Source organism: Poromitra crassiceps, assembly GCF_964638095.1.
Source record: "Poromitra crassiceps genome assembly, chromosome: 20".
NCBI lineage: Eukaryota > Metazoa > Chordata > Actinopteri > Beryciformes > Melamphaidae > Poromitra > Poromitra crassiceps.
In genome coordinates, this window is record NC_139637.1 from 19,267,329 (window position 1) to 19,280,605 (window position 13,277).

At 42.4% G+C, this 13,277-nt stretch overlaps 1 protein-coding gene across 1 annotated transcript in view; it reads left to right on the top strand.

The window, feature by feature from the left end:
* The first annotated feature begins 1,002 nt into the window (after positions 1-1,002).
* sdcbp2 (syndecan binding protein (syntenin) 2) overlaps positions 1,003-13,277 on the top strand; it is a 30,785-nt gene continuing 18,510 nt past the window's right edge. Inside the window, exons 1-3 of the mRNA XM_083656364.1 lie at positions 1,003-1,153; positions 8,875-8,926; positions 12,854-12,950. Of these exons, the coding sequence (XP_083512490.1) occupies positions 8,876-8,926; positions 12,854-12,950 (148 nt within the window). The 5' untranslated portion in view covers positions 1,003-1,153; position 8,875. The remainder of the gene's footprint in view (positions 1,154-8,874; positions 8,927-12,853; positions 12,951-13,277) is intronic.

Sequence of the window (13,277 nt, forward strand, 5' to 3'; positions counted from 1 at the left end):
CCAACTGCCTGTATCCATGAGAGACACCAACATATTTGCAAAGTTCAATATTCACTGCATCGCATATTATTTGTTCAACTTTTTTTTTTATCTGAAGAGAAATAAATCAAGAATGATAGTGAGACAGGTTGACAAAAGGTGAAACAGTTTTATTATGTAAAAGTATATTGAATGGGTTGTGGGCCACAGGCCATCTGATCACTGGAGGGTTCCCACCCACATAGGATAATGACAGTAGTGTTTATGACAAGCTGTCAGATGGCCCTTACAGTATAATGGGTCAATGTTTACAGTGAGCACATTATACATCATGGTATTTTTATGGTATGTTTCAGTGTAAACTTCCTCTGGGGTCTAGTTTTGCTGAGTATCTTTCCTTGTAAAGTTTAGTATGGTTTACGATTGTTCTTTTTGTATGGGGGATAGTATAGCAGGGGGCTGAGAGACTCACTCTGGTCTACATTACTTTACAACCCTTTACCTACTGTAGGCCAGTGGTCCTAAAAAATTTTTTTCAAATGAGGGACCCCTAAACTGACAAAGATTAGACCACGGACCCCCATTTGATAGGATGTCCCACGGTCCCCCATATGATAATAAGATTGATGCTTTTAGATGTTTTATTACAGAAAGTGTATAAAACCCATGACCAAAATAGTCATTGTGTTACTCATGAATGGAATTATAGCGGAAATAAATTACCCCCCTTTTGGCTGGGGACCCCCTGGAACCCCCCCCTCAATGACCCCTGGGGGTCCCCGGACCCCCACTTGAGAACCACTGCTTGTAGGCTACCTGTACCAGTCTGTCTCTGTCTGTATCCACAATCTGAGAACCCAGAGTCTATATTTAAAATAGACTCTGGGTTCCCAGATTGCAGAGCCGTTAGCTGACTAATATTCATGTGACCAAATAGGCGTGGCTTTGAACGTGACGTCAGCCTTGATTGACGTGTCTGGGACCAGGAAGCCAGCGGTGACTTCACTCCAGAATTCCCCTTCTTTGGCATCACTGACAGTGTGGTGTCTCGAGCTTCCAGACCCGACGGAGAGAGAAAAAGACCCAAAATAAAGCAGCGTGCTGGTGTCTGATATTCTGTGGGACTTACTACAAGGGTTTTAGTTGATTTTTTTTAACAACCAAGGCATTCAAGGTGAGACTGTCTCTAACGTTAACTACCATTAACCTATCCGTTGTACGAAACCAACGGTACATCAAGCAAGCTAACGTTCGTTTACCTAGCTAGCTAGTGAGCTAACGTGACGGCTAACGTTAGCCTTCTGCTTTCCTGCTGTGTTGATGTTGTGTGTCTATATATGATTTGCGAACAAAAGCCTTGATAGCTAAGCTACTCAGCTAACTAGTTTCCTATGTATCCAGATGACTTGAAATGTTTTCTAATTCACAGGCGAAACTAAGTACAGTATTTGCTAAGTTAGCTTTAATGATTGGTTGGAAATAAAAGATTTGCCTGCGGGCTTCTTCTGGCTAATGTGTTAGCAGTGTTGGTTGGTTAATTTTTAATGCCTCTGGTAAATAATACGTTAGCTAGCTGACCCAGTCAGTCAGGTCTTTCCTGATGTCGCACATGATTTTGACACAACAGAAGTTATTAATCACTGACCAGTCACGTTATAACGTTACATAAACATATGCCTCGATATTAACAGACCAAGGAAAGGACTAATCGATTGCGAGTTCTAGCTATCTATAAGAGCTAACGTAGCGTAGTTCTAAACCCTACACACATATCTCTGAGCCAAGTGTGCTTTCCCCATGCTATCATATATTTATAAAACAAAACAAGATTGTTACAACGTTACTTCATCTGTAAATGAAACGTGTTGTCTGTCCTTAACGTGCTCATTTGTGACCCTATTGTGTGGTACAGTACAAAGGGTGTGGGCCAGTTCAAAGCAGTTAACAGACCTCCGTTTCCTTACCGTTGTCAGTCTTCTTCCTTCTCCTCTCTCCTCCCTCCTCCCTCCCTCTGTCCCTTTCCCAGCCATGTCAATAGACCGGAATAAGTTGCCAGGGGGACCACATTCTTGATGTATCCAACCAATTCGTTCAGGCTGACTGAAGTTAGCCCAATCTCCACCAAGCAGTTGGATTGCAATACTGTTAGTCTGAAAACCAGAAATTGAAGAAAGGAGCTGTTAGGAATTTAAATGACAAAATGTAATTGGAAGTAATTGTACAAACAGAGTACATCTTCATGAAGGTGATACGGGCAAGATCAATACCGCAACGCGTTTCAACCGTTGGGTTTTCGTCAGGCTGTAAAACCAGTGAATGCAATACTGACAATGATGTCAGCATATTTCTGTCAGTTGAAATAGTCCAGTAATGTGTTTATGGAATACTCATCAAGCTTGATGAGTATGATGTAGGAACTTTCCTACCTAGACCTTCACTTAGCCCACTTCAGTTGAACTGAAAATGTCAAAGGGACTACTAGCTCAAGGATTATATTATGTCATTAACACAAACACACATTTCCCCCCAAGCTTATTCAGTTATAACTCCACTCACTGCCTGTGAGTCTGAATGAGGGAGGAACAAAAAACAAACAAACACGGCTGAAAAACAAACGCTGGATGGTATTATAAAGTGCGTCTGTGTGCAGGAACACAATGGTGCACTTGTTTGCGAGGACTCCGAATAGCAGATAGAGTAGTGGCTGGAGTGCCTGTGAGAGTCGTATCTCACAGTAATGTGTTTGCGGTCCGAATTATTTGCTTATTATATTCGGGACTCGTTCCAGCTTTCGCCTACAAGTGTGTGAGAAAGGATGTTTGACTACATAACCTCCACTGCGTGTCACATCAGCATGCGCTGTTGTATTTGTGACTTTTGTTACTTTATTATGCTAATGGAAAAACACAAAATGTGCCCGTTTGAAAGGCCTATTTTGATGTAGGAGTATAGGCCTTTTTTGGCGAGTAAATCTTTCGTCCAGAGTACGGTTTTTCAAATCGCTGCCATTTGTTTACGTGTGTCTATCAGCAGGTTTGTGTTACTTAGTGTTGTGTAATATGGGTTTGGGGTGTGTCTGCACTGCAGACAGACTTTGACATCACGTCTGTGGTCACGGGAACAGTATTATACAGTGTCAACCTCTGCACTTTGGTTTCCTCTTCCGCAGTTAGTCGGTCAGTCATCATCACACATCTTCTGTGATCTTGATTTAGCAGTTTGTCTGTGCGATGAAAACACACAAATCAGTCCGTCAGAAACCAGTGTGCTGCTTCTGCTTTTTTCGTATATTTTCTTCTTTTTCTTTAACACTTTTTTTTAAGTAAAGGGACTGGAAATACTTCATCGTAACAATGTCAGACAGTTAGTGTCGATCATGGCTTGAGATGTACTGGTCGTGTTCGTCATAGTCACATACCACTATCATTATTGTTCCAAACCAGAAGGTACTCGCGTTAAATAACAATGCATAGACCAGACCAGCACATCCGGGTAATTCTCAAAAGGTGAAGGCCGCACCCCTTTTTAAGGGACAACACAAGCCACTCGCCGTTGACTTCAATGTAAAATAGCGGTACCAAAAATCGATAGAAAAATAACAGAATTAATTTAGTTTATAAATGACCCAAAGACACCATGACATGACAATATATTTCAACTGGGCCGGCCATAGAATGCGCAAGATGCATCGACAAATAGTACTTACTTGCCTTATATGAACGCTGTATCGAGTTTCCACCAGGTTACATGCATCGTCCACATTGACAGTGACAGTCTCAGCCCTACTCTATTAAAAAATATATTTTGCAGATCCCGTTTTTATTTATTTATTATTAGTGAAACTAACAACACAGCAACTCTTCAGCATATCTCTATCAAATTAAACCGTTTTAAAATAGTTTGTTTGAAGTGGTTTCGGCTTCTTGTACAGTCTTTTCCTATGGTGGGTTTCCCCCGTAAAAGGGGCGGTGGCCTTCGCGCTGGACGGTTGAAGTTCTGGGGCCAGTTGCACCAACAGGGCTTAAGACTGGGTATAAGCAAAGTCAGTCATAACTTTACGACCTAACAGCTATGCCGGTTGCACCAAGAGGGCTTAAGCCTTTTTTTCACTAAGCCCAGGCGTAACTCTTACGCCTGGTCAGGAGGAGGCGTAAAGTGCCTGTGCATGTAACAGAGATCTCCGTGGTAGTCTATCAGCGGAGACCTACTGTGATTGAGTCCTCACGGTCCTCATCATCGTCAAGTCGCCTTCGAAGCATGACGTGCAATTATAACGAACTAGTTGTGTGGCTTAGCCTTCCCAAATGTTGAGGGTGGTTTTTTAGAATTTAATACATAGAATTGGGAACGTTACATTCAATTTCATTCAGACTGCCTGGCACTCAATCGCCGCCATTTTCCCCCGGAGCTTCCACAGGAGGAGGGAGGGTGGGAGGAGGGAGGGTGTAGTGACGCACATACAGTAGTGGCCATATGGCACAGTGACGCTCCAAGCAGGTCGCGAGGCACATTTTTGGGCCAATCAGGGGGCATTCCCCGGCAATTCACATGGACGCGCTTTGCTATGCCCGACATAGTTACGACCAGGCATAAACCGGGTTGGTGCAACCGGCATAAATCCACTCTTAAGACTGGTTTTTACAACGACCGGCATAGGAGTTATGACCAGGCATAACTATGCCCTGTTGGTGCAACTGGCCCCAGGTCTATTGGGAGAAATGGGAGGATTAGGTGTGTACATGATTCAAAGTGTAGGTTATTGATGCAACTAAATCAAAGGAATGTGATCTACAAAGAGAAGTTACACTCAAGCACGCTTCAATCAGGTCTGACACACATGTCAGTTTCCACTGCCTGCCTGCCTGCCTCGCCCTGTTGTTCTGTATAGGGTGTACTACTCCCTCTCAGTCAGCTGACCAACTTTTATCTTTCGTTTCCTCTTTCCACTCTGCATGCTGCCTGATGACGAGCGTCTCTATCGCTCAGTCAGTCAGTCGGTCGCTATCTTTTCCGTTTTCTTTTCTCTCGCATACTTTTCTTACTTGCCCCCATTCTCTCTATTAGATCGAGCCAAAGTGAGTTGACTGATGGTTGCTCAATAGCCCTCTTGCCGAGCCACCTGACTTCCCGTAAAGGAAGTGGTCACGCAGATGTCCTGTTGTCCCCGTGGCCGTATAGATGGATTGATTCAGAGGCTTTGATACGGTCATGAGACAGACCGTGTTACACACGGCGCCTTGTTTTTTCTGTCTTTCTGTCCTTGTGCTCTTTGGATGTGGCTGGGCGATGTCATCCGTCACACTAGACGCCTGCGGCTTGGATGGGTTCGCTTGCAGTAGGGATGTCACGATACTAGAATTTCCACTTCCAGACCGATACCTACCCAGGGAAATAAATATCGATACTCGATACCATTTTCGATACCACACAGGGGGGGGGGGGGATGGCAACAGCAACACATCAAGAGGCATAAAAAATAAACCAAGACAGATGGACGGACAGACGCACGCTTCTCCATAATCTAGGCCAGATAAAACTCATTAAAAACTTTGACCTGACACAGCAGATTAGCCCTGCTCTAGTCGTCAGCCTATCAGAACACTTTGAGCTTGTTGAAGCAACAGATACCCACCAATGACAGGGCAGGAGAAAATGTGTGATTTTTCATTCAGAGAAAGGAGTGCTGAATATATTGATACTAGGGGTGTCACGATACACTCAGTTCACGATACGATACGTATCACGATACTGGGTTCACGATAACGATACGATACGATACGATTTTAACAATATTTTTTTAAACTTGAATAATGACAATATATGACTGGAAAAGTAGTATTTTATTTGAAATGCACAAATACAAAACATGCTGTTGTGGGAAATTGTTATTACAATAACAACTAGAAAAAACATGAGATTGGAGATAAGGCTTATCTTGAAATAGAATGAGTTACACCGTCACTTAGATTTACTTTGAACTAAAAGGTTTCTCAGCAGTATAAATTCTCATTATGCATCTTCAGTTTTTCTTCAAACTCAAACAACAAGACTTTTCTTAATCTATTTTTTATGCATCTTCAGTTTTTCCTGTCAAGTAAACAGTTTTGCCAGAAACTCAATTGAATGGTTTCTCTCCTGTATAACTTCTCATGTGTCTCTTCAGAGACTTGTTCAACTGAACTACTTTCCACACATTGAACTTCAACAAACAAAGACGTTTCTTAGTCTATTTAAAAAAAAATATATATATATATTTTTTTTTGCGATATGAGATTTCATCTCAACGATACATATCGTGACGTTTTACTATCGCGAAATTTCGTGGGACGATATATTGTGACACCCCTAATTGATACTGTTGCAACTGAGAGTATTGTATCCATTTTCAAATGTTTAGTATTGCTACTTATCGATACCTGTTGCAAATGAGTATTGTATCCGTTTCAAATTTTTAGTATTGATTTTTATTGCTAGTGCTATATCAATACTGTTGACAAACCTAGCTTGCAGCACAGCTTGGATGCAGTAAGCATTGCTAAAATCTGTTGATTCATCCTCCTACTTTAGCCTACCACAGGTTTAGGCTGTTAAGTTATTGGGTGTAGTCGTATGAAAGGTGAAGTACGTTTGCTACTCTTTGAGTATTTGTTTTAAATGCGAGAGAAGGGGCACAGGGGAAGTCATGCTGAGGCATGCTGAAGGCGGCCACTGTGTGAACCTGGGAGCTATTATAGGCCTACATTCTCTCTCTCTCTCTCTCTCTCTCTGTGTGTGTGTGTGTGTTTGTGTGTGTGTGTGTGTGTGTGTGTGTGTGTGTGTGTGTGTGTGTGTGTGTGTGTGTGTGTGTGTGTGTGTGTGTGTGTGTGTGTGTGTGTGTGTGTGTCCACCATATTGGCTCAAGTATGAGGCAGGCACAGTGCAGGAAATTTAGAAAATATTTTGGGGGCAAATTTAAGTAATTAGTGCATAAAGTTGCTAAGGCGTAGTGTGGTCAACAGCGCACTGTTTGTGTGAGTGTGTGTTTTCTTTGTCTTCTTCTGGCAACCAGCTTGCAGGTGTTGAGTGTGTGTTAAAGCTGTGTTCACACCGAGATATTTGTTTTTCTCCCTGTCGCTCGATTCAACCCTTTGGAATCACTCTGTCGCTGTGTTTAAATCGCTCATCAACTGGCACAAGAATTGACGGACATCTGGGGGCTAACGTTAGACAGGAATCAGGATGAAAACGCAATGTCATGATGTTTGTCCACTACGAACTGCCATATTTGTTTACAAGCTAAGCCTATCAGCGTGCTCCTAAGTTAACGCAAGCTTGTGGGTCTATACCGGTAGTACAGACTTCACTTCATGTCAGCTGTCAGCCTGTCAATGCGGTTTGTTGCCACACTAATAAACCAGCGGTTTGTTCCAAGCCAGTGTGATCCTTGACTCACACGGCAGCCAATCAGCGTTGGGCGGCAAGCGACTTTTGCCAGCGTAAATTTGCTCGAGTTGGGATATTTCATCTCGGGCGACGAGCGAATTTTCGCCCTATCGCTCTGTCTCTGTCGCTCAGACGGCCATCGATTTTTCTCCCGGGCGAATATACGCTCAATCGCTCGTTTGCATTGACTTTGTATGTAAACTCGATGCCAGCGAGAATTTAATAGGTCGGTGTGAACGCACCTTTAGAGATGGAAATTAAATGAATTGAACAAAAAGAAAATTATAGAAATCTCTTGGGGGGCAATTGTTGTCCCTGGATCATGGTTTTTGGGGGCATTCTGATATTTCTTGGGGGCATTTTTGCCCTTATTGCCCCTGGCTAACTTCCGACACTGGGCAGGCCTATATTTTGTGCCAGCCTCTATTTCATGCAAGTCATCTGTTTGTATTGTAAGTGTTTTTTTTTCTTTCAGACTAATGTCCTTGTTTGAACTTCAACTGGAAAAAAACTGTGTTACTGCAGTTGCGCAGTCGGTGTATATTATCAGTTGAGCTTTGGGTGTGGAGAGAGTGGTTGAATGGAATGAAAACAAAGGGCTAGCTAGATGTTTCTTTCCTTTCCTCTTCCAGGTTTGCACGTACCTTCATTCCTCTCCTCGTCTAATCATCGAGGATTAGTTTGAGACACTTTATTGAACAGCAAGAATCTCATTAAGAGGTTTATAGTCTTGTGGACGCCCTGTCGGTCATTCACTGAATCACTCACACACACACACACACACACACACACACACACGCACGGGTCGCCCCAGGATTTAAATGAAATATGTAGTGCCAGGCTGAATTGAATGATCAATTGTAAGTAGAGCTGCAATGATTAATCGATTAGTCGATCGACAGGAAATTAATCGACAACTATTTTGATAATTGATGAATCGTTATGAGTACAATTGTAAGAGAAAAGGTCAAAATTCTCCGATTCCAGCTTCTCAAATGTGAATATTTTCTGGTTTCTTTACTCCTGCTGTATGACAGTAAACTGACATTATCTTTGAGTTGTGGACAAAACAAGACTTTTGAGGGCGTCGTCTTGGACTTTGGGAAACACTGATCGTCATTTGCTAAAATTTTCTGACATTTTTTAGACCAAACAACGAATCGATTAATCGAGAAAATAATCGACAGATTAATCAATTATGAAAATAATCGTTAGTTGCAGCCCTAATTGTAAGATTGAGTGGTTGAACATTTCACAAGGTAGCTCAGTGAAGAAGCTCATGAAGAAGGAAATGTTTGAGGAGAGCAGGTCTGAGAGCAGGTCACGTGGCGGCTGGGTTTACCCAGGCTAATGCTAACAGTAGCCCCGGGAGACTCATGAACCGACTGGCTGTGCTGGGTTGTTATCTATATACTGCCATGCATCCTCCTTTCTCAAGGTCCTCCACTCACAACAGTTTGTTTCCCTCCTCAGAATGTCCCTGTATCCATCCCTCGAGGACCTGAAGGTCGACAAGGTCATCAAGGTAAGCTGAGTGTATTCAAATCTATTGATTTAGACCAGGGGTGGGCAACTGCGGGCCCCGACCTCACTCAGTGTGGCCCCTGGGTCAATTTCTTTTTCTTTCTTTCTTTTTTACAAGGCGGACGTTTTGGTTAGGTTAGTTAGACCACCCAAATCTGTGTTTTTATTTTACTGTACATCCCAGAACATGGCGCTAATGGCGTTAGCATTGTCCATCCACATACTGTTTAATGTTAGCATTTGAGCGAACACTACTATTGTAACAAACTATATCCAGTATGCACATTGCACAATGCACATGCAACATTACTAACTGATTAATATGACATATTTGGGTGATGTACCCCATCAAATTGCTGTAGCGGGCTGTTTTAAAGCTAGAGCAAAGTTTCTCGTGTCATCTGAATGGAAGAATGACTAAATTTGAATATGAAAAATATAAATGTTGGTATAATGAACTTTGATTACCAGACCTTTTCATCAAATTAGGAGCTATAATTGGGAGTGATGGTGTTACAGTAGGCTACTGGTGGAAGTGCACGGTCACAATCTGGCCCTCTGGTGGCCCTCTCTATCATCAAAGTTGCCCAACCCTGATTTAGATGGAGCCATCTATCTCGCCATAATTAGGCCCAGGTTTGTTCCCAGCCCTGGGATCGCAAGATATTTATTGTCACTCCATTGTACAAGTACGCACGTGTGAAATTCTTACGCTAGGGGGGTATGTTACGGGACATACAAGTAGTAGGTCCATAATCACATAAACCGTAGGTACATAATAAAGTAAAAACACTAACAAGTAGATACGTACGTATAAGTACGTAGATAAGGGAAACAGTGGAACAACACAATAGAATATAAATAAAATAGAATAATGATAGGCAAGGCAGGATGAGGAGCGGAGGAACATGAGACGAGGCGCAACAGCCAAGATTGAGGAGGTGTGAGAAACACCGGAAACTTGACAGAAGAAGAACCATGTCTGGAGTGAGACCATCCAACTGTGAGAGGGCAGCAATGTGCCGCAAGGTATCCAGTCTGCCGGAAAGCCATTAGAAGAAGAACTCTAGTGCGGCTTTCACTACTATAATAGGGCAGCGTTCTGCATCTGGTCTTCCTAGATTTTTTTGTGACGTCAATGTGGGGTCACAAGCAAAAACAAAATGTCTTTGAAATCAGCAAGGCTCCACAATGGCCCATTATTTTCAATCACACTTCTAACAAGTAACACTCCCACAATAAACACAATTCCAGCCTGTAAAGCAAAGGAAATAAGAATCGCCGGAGACTGAAAATGCCCAGACCTCTCAATATTGCAGTTCTTCTGGGAGTCAGTAGTACTTTAATGTCCCTGTCAAACCAGAACTTAGGGGTCATATTTTGCATGTGACGCAAGCTAAATGATATAGCTAGGTCTGGTATCGTGTGGTAGAGGAGGAAGGAGCCTACCCTCACTTATCTGCTCCTACTGTTAGATAACTAGCTGACAGGTTTATTGCCGAGGACCAGGTGAGCAAGCATACTGGTACATTTTTTTTTCCAATTATTTATTTATATATTTTCATCTTTTTTGCAATACAATACAAAGACGACACAAACAAAAACAACAAAATCCGAGAGGGGCAAATACAAACAAACAATAACAACGGTCAGACAGATTCACAAATAGTGTATACAACAATAGACAAGGGTCAAGACAACAATTATTAAAGTATATTCAGAGGTCCATGAGAGGTTCCCACATTCTCAAAAAGACGTCCCCCTTATTCTTCAAGGCATAGGTACACTGTTCCAGTCTCAATGTTTCATTCAAAGCTTTTTAAAACAAATTAAATGTTGGAGGTTTTTGGTGGTTCCAGTTAAGCAAGATGCATTTCTTAGCTATATACTGTATGATATTATGCTAGTCCGTTTGACAGACATGGGGTCTAGTGTCCTGTCCAGATCCACACCAAAAATATATCTTATAGGTGTACTCTCTAACGGGATTTCCAGGACTTTAACAGTCAAATCATGTACTGCCTTCCAGAAATGTTTCAGTTTTCTACATTCCCAGAAGACATGGATAATTGACCCTGTACATGTCCCACAACGATTACATTTGGGAGAAGAGTTAGGATACATCTTACTTAAACGGACCGGAGTAAGATACATTCTGTGCATAAATTTGTAAATACTGGTACATTTTGATCCGATTTTGATATGCGTGGAGAGCCACTTTAGGCTCAACCTATGAACCTAGGAGTATGACTTTCTTAGGCCATGTCCACACGGAGACGAGTTTAGGTGTATCCGCTAAAGTTTTTTGTCATATAGACGTTTCGTCCAGATGGAACCGCGTTCTGGGACTATACGTTCTGGGAGTATACGCTAATTTTTCAAAACGGGTCCCAGAGTGATTAAATCTGAAGACGCCACCCTTGCATTTCCGTGTTTACAACCCATACGCATCTTTCCTGAAACGATGACGCCATAGCCCCACCTCTCTCCACCAGCAACAATAACAATCATGGCAGTAGCTGCTGAGCCTGTTGGAGATCTTGCAGCAAAATATAATGCTCCTCTATTACCACCGTCAGCAACAAGTGGACACGGAGAACAGCGTGTAGCCTACAACATCCTCAGGGCTCCACACAGCTGACTCTACCCATCGACCCCTCCCCTCCCTTCATCGGATATTTCCCAGAAGGCTTAGCGGCGGCTACATTTTTACAATAACACAAACAAAATCAGGCTTAACGTGTTAGATAGAAATTTTATTTATTTTTAATACAACATGCAATTCTGGAATATTTTAATATTGGACAAAATGAAATGAAATGAAATATAAACCCTGAGTGTAACCAACATACTCTCTTGCCCTATATATAGCCCTCGTAAATACAACGTGAATAGGGAAGTGAGAGGTTTGAGGAACACGCGGTTGCACTGTGATGTCTGTGATATCCGCTCGTGTCCACTCCAACAAGACTTTAGCTTACTTGACGAGACTTTTTCCAATAAAAACACATTTATGCCATGAGTTTATATAATGTATATTTATGTTGCATCATTTAGCCTGTGCTGTGAAGTGATGTGCAGGAGCAGCCAATACGCTGGGATGTGTTTGCAACATGTCTAAAGATCATGGAAGTGGATGATATCAGGAATGTCACCGATAGTTAACGTTCTATATTGTAGGCTACAGGGAGACCATCAGCCCTGCTGAACAGCTCTGCATTTGCCTGTATACTGTAGGTTTCATCATTTTATTCATCGACATGGCAAACCTCCCCACAAAGCCAAGGGTTTAAGCTGCTCGCTACAGTGAGATACACATTATAGACTGTGCGCCCCTAGAGGTTGTATGCAATTATTGACGAGATTGTCTTTCTCTGTTATTCTACAGCGGTTTCAGTGGTTTCATGTGGATACACACATTTCTTGAAACGTTTCCATGTTTATGGAAAACTTTTCTGAAACGAAAAAAAAAAAGATAGCTTCCGTCTCCGTGTGGACATGGCCTTAGACTTCTCTAGGTTTTCAGGTTGTTGAGACATGCACTCATGATGTTTCCTGTTTTTCTTCTACCTCTTTATTTTTTTATAGTGTTCTGATTAGGGCTGAACAACATTGACATTTTTTTAAATTGCAATTATTATTTGTGACAGAATATTGCAATTGCGTTTTCCTGTCTTTTTTTTTTTTTTACTTTTAAATTGTTTAAAGAATAGCGATTTTGTAGCAAACGAGAAAAGGTCAGCTTGCAGGGTTTAGAACAGCCTGTTTACAAATCCATTTGGATATATATTTTTCGTTCTTGTCTTTTTTTGATTAATTGTTAATTGGTCCGATGACGACTGCCTTTCATACTGTATTCACAATTTTTCGTCCCATCATTGCAGTACAGTCTTAATATACCCTGCTGTGTCCCCATTTTTGTTTGTAGGCCCAGGCCCAGTTTGCCCAGACCACCACCCCGATGCCAGCCCTCACCGAGGCAACCTACGAAGCTCAGCCTGCCACTGTGGGGATGCCAGGGTCAAGTGAGTGTCCGAGTTTAAAGAGCCCAGAGCAGAACAGACAGACATAGAGACACAGGCAAAGACCTTCACCTGTATCTGTCCTCCTTTTCTCCACATCATTCTCTCTCTTGCCCCTTTTCTCTTATGCTGGATGTTGTTTTTCCCATGTCTCTCTGTGGGGGGTCTGTCCTTCTGAGCTGCTCTATTCTTGGGAGGAGAACAGCGAGTGTGCGCGGTGGCTCCGTATCCAGGACAGATAAAGATGTGTGGAGTGTGAGAACCAGGCTAGGAGGAGGGTGCTATGGGGGCCTCCGGACAATAAGGGGAGGGGGATGCGCCCCTAGCTCA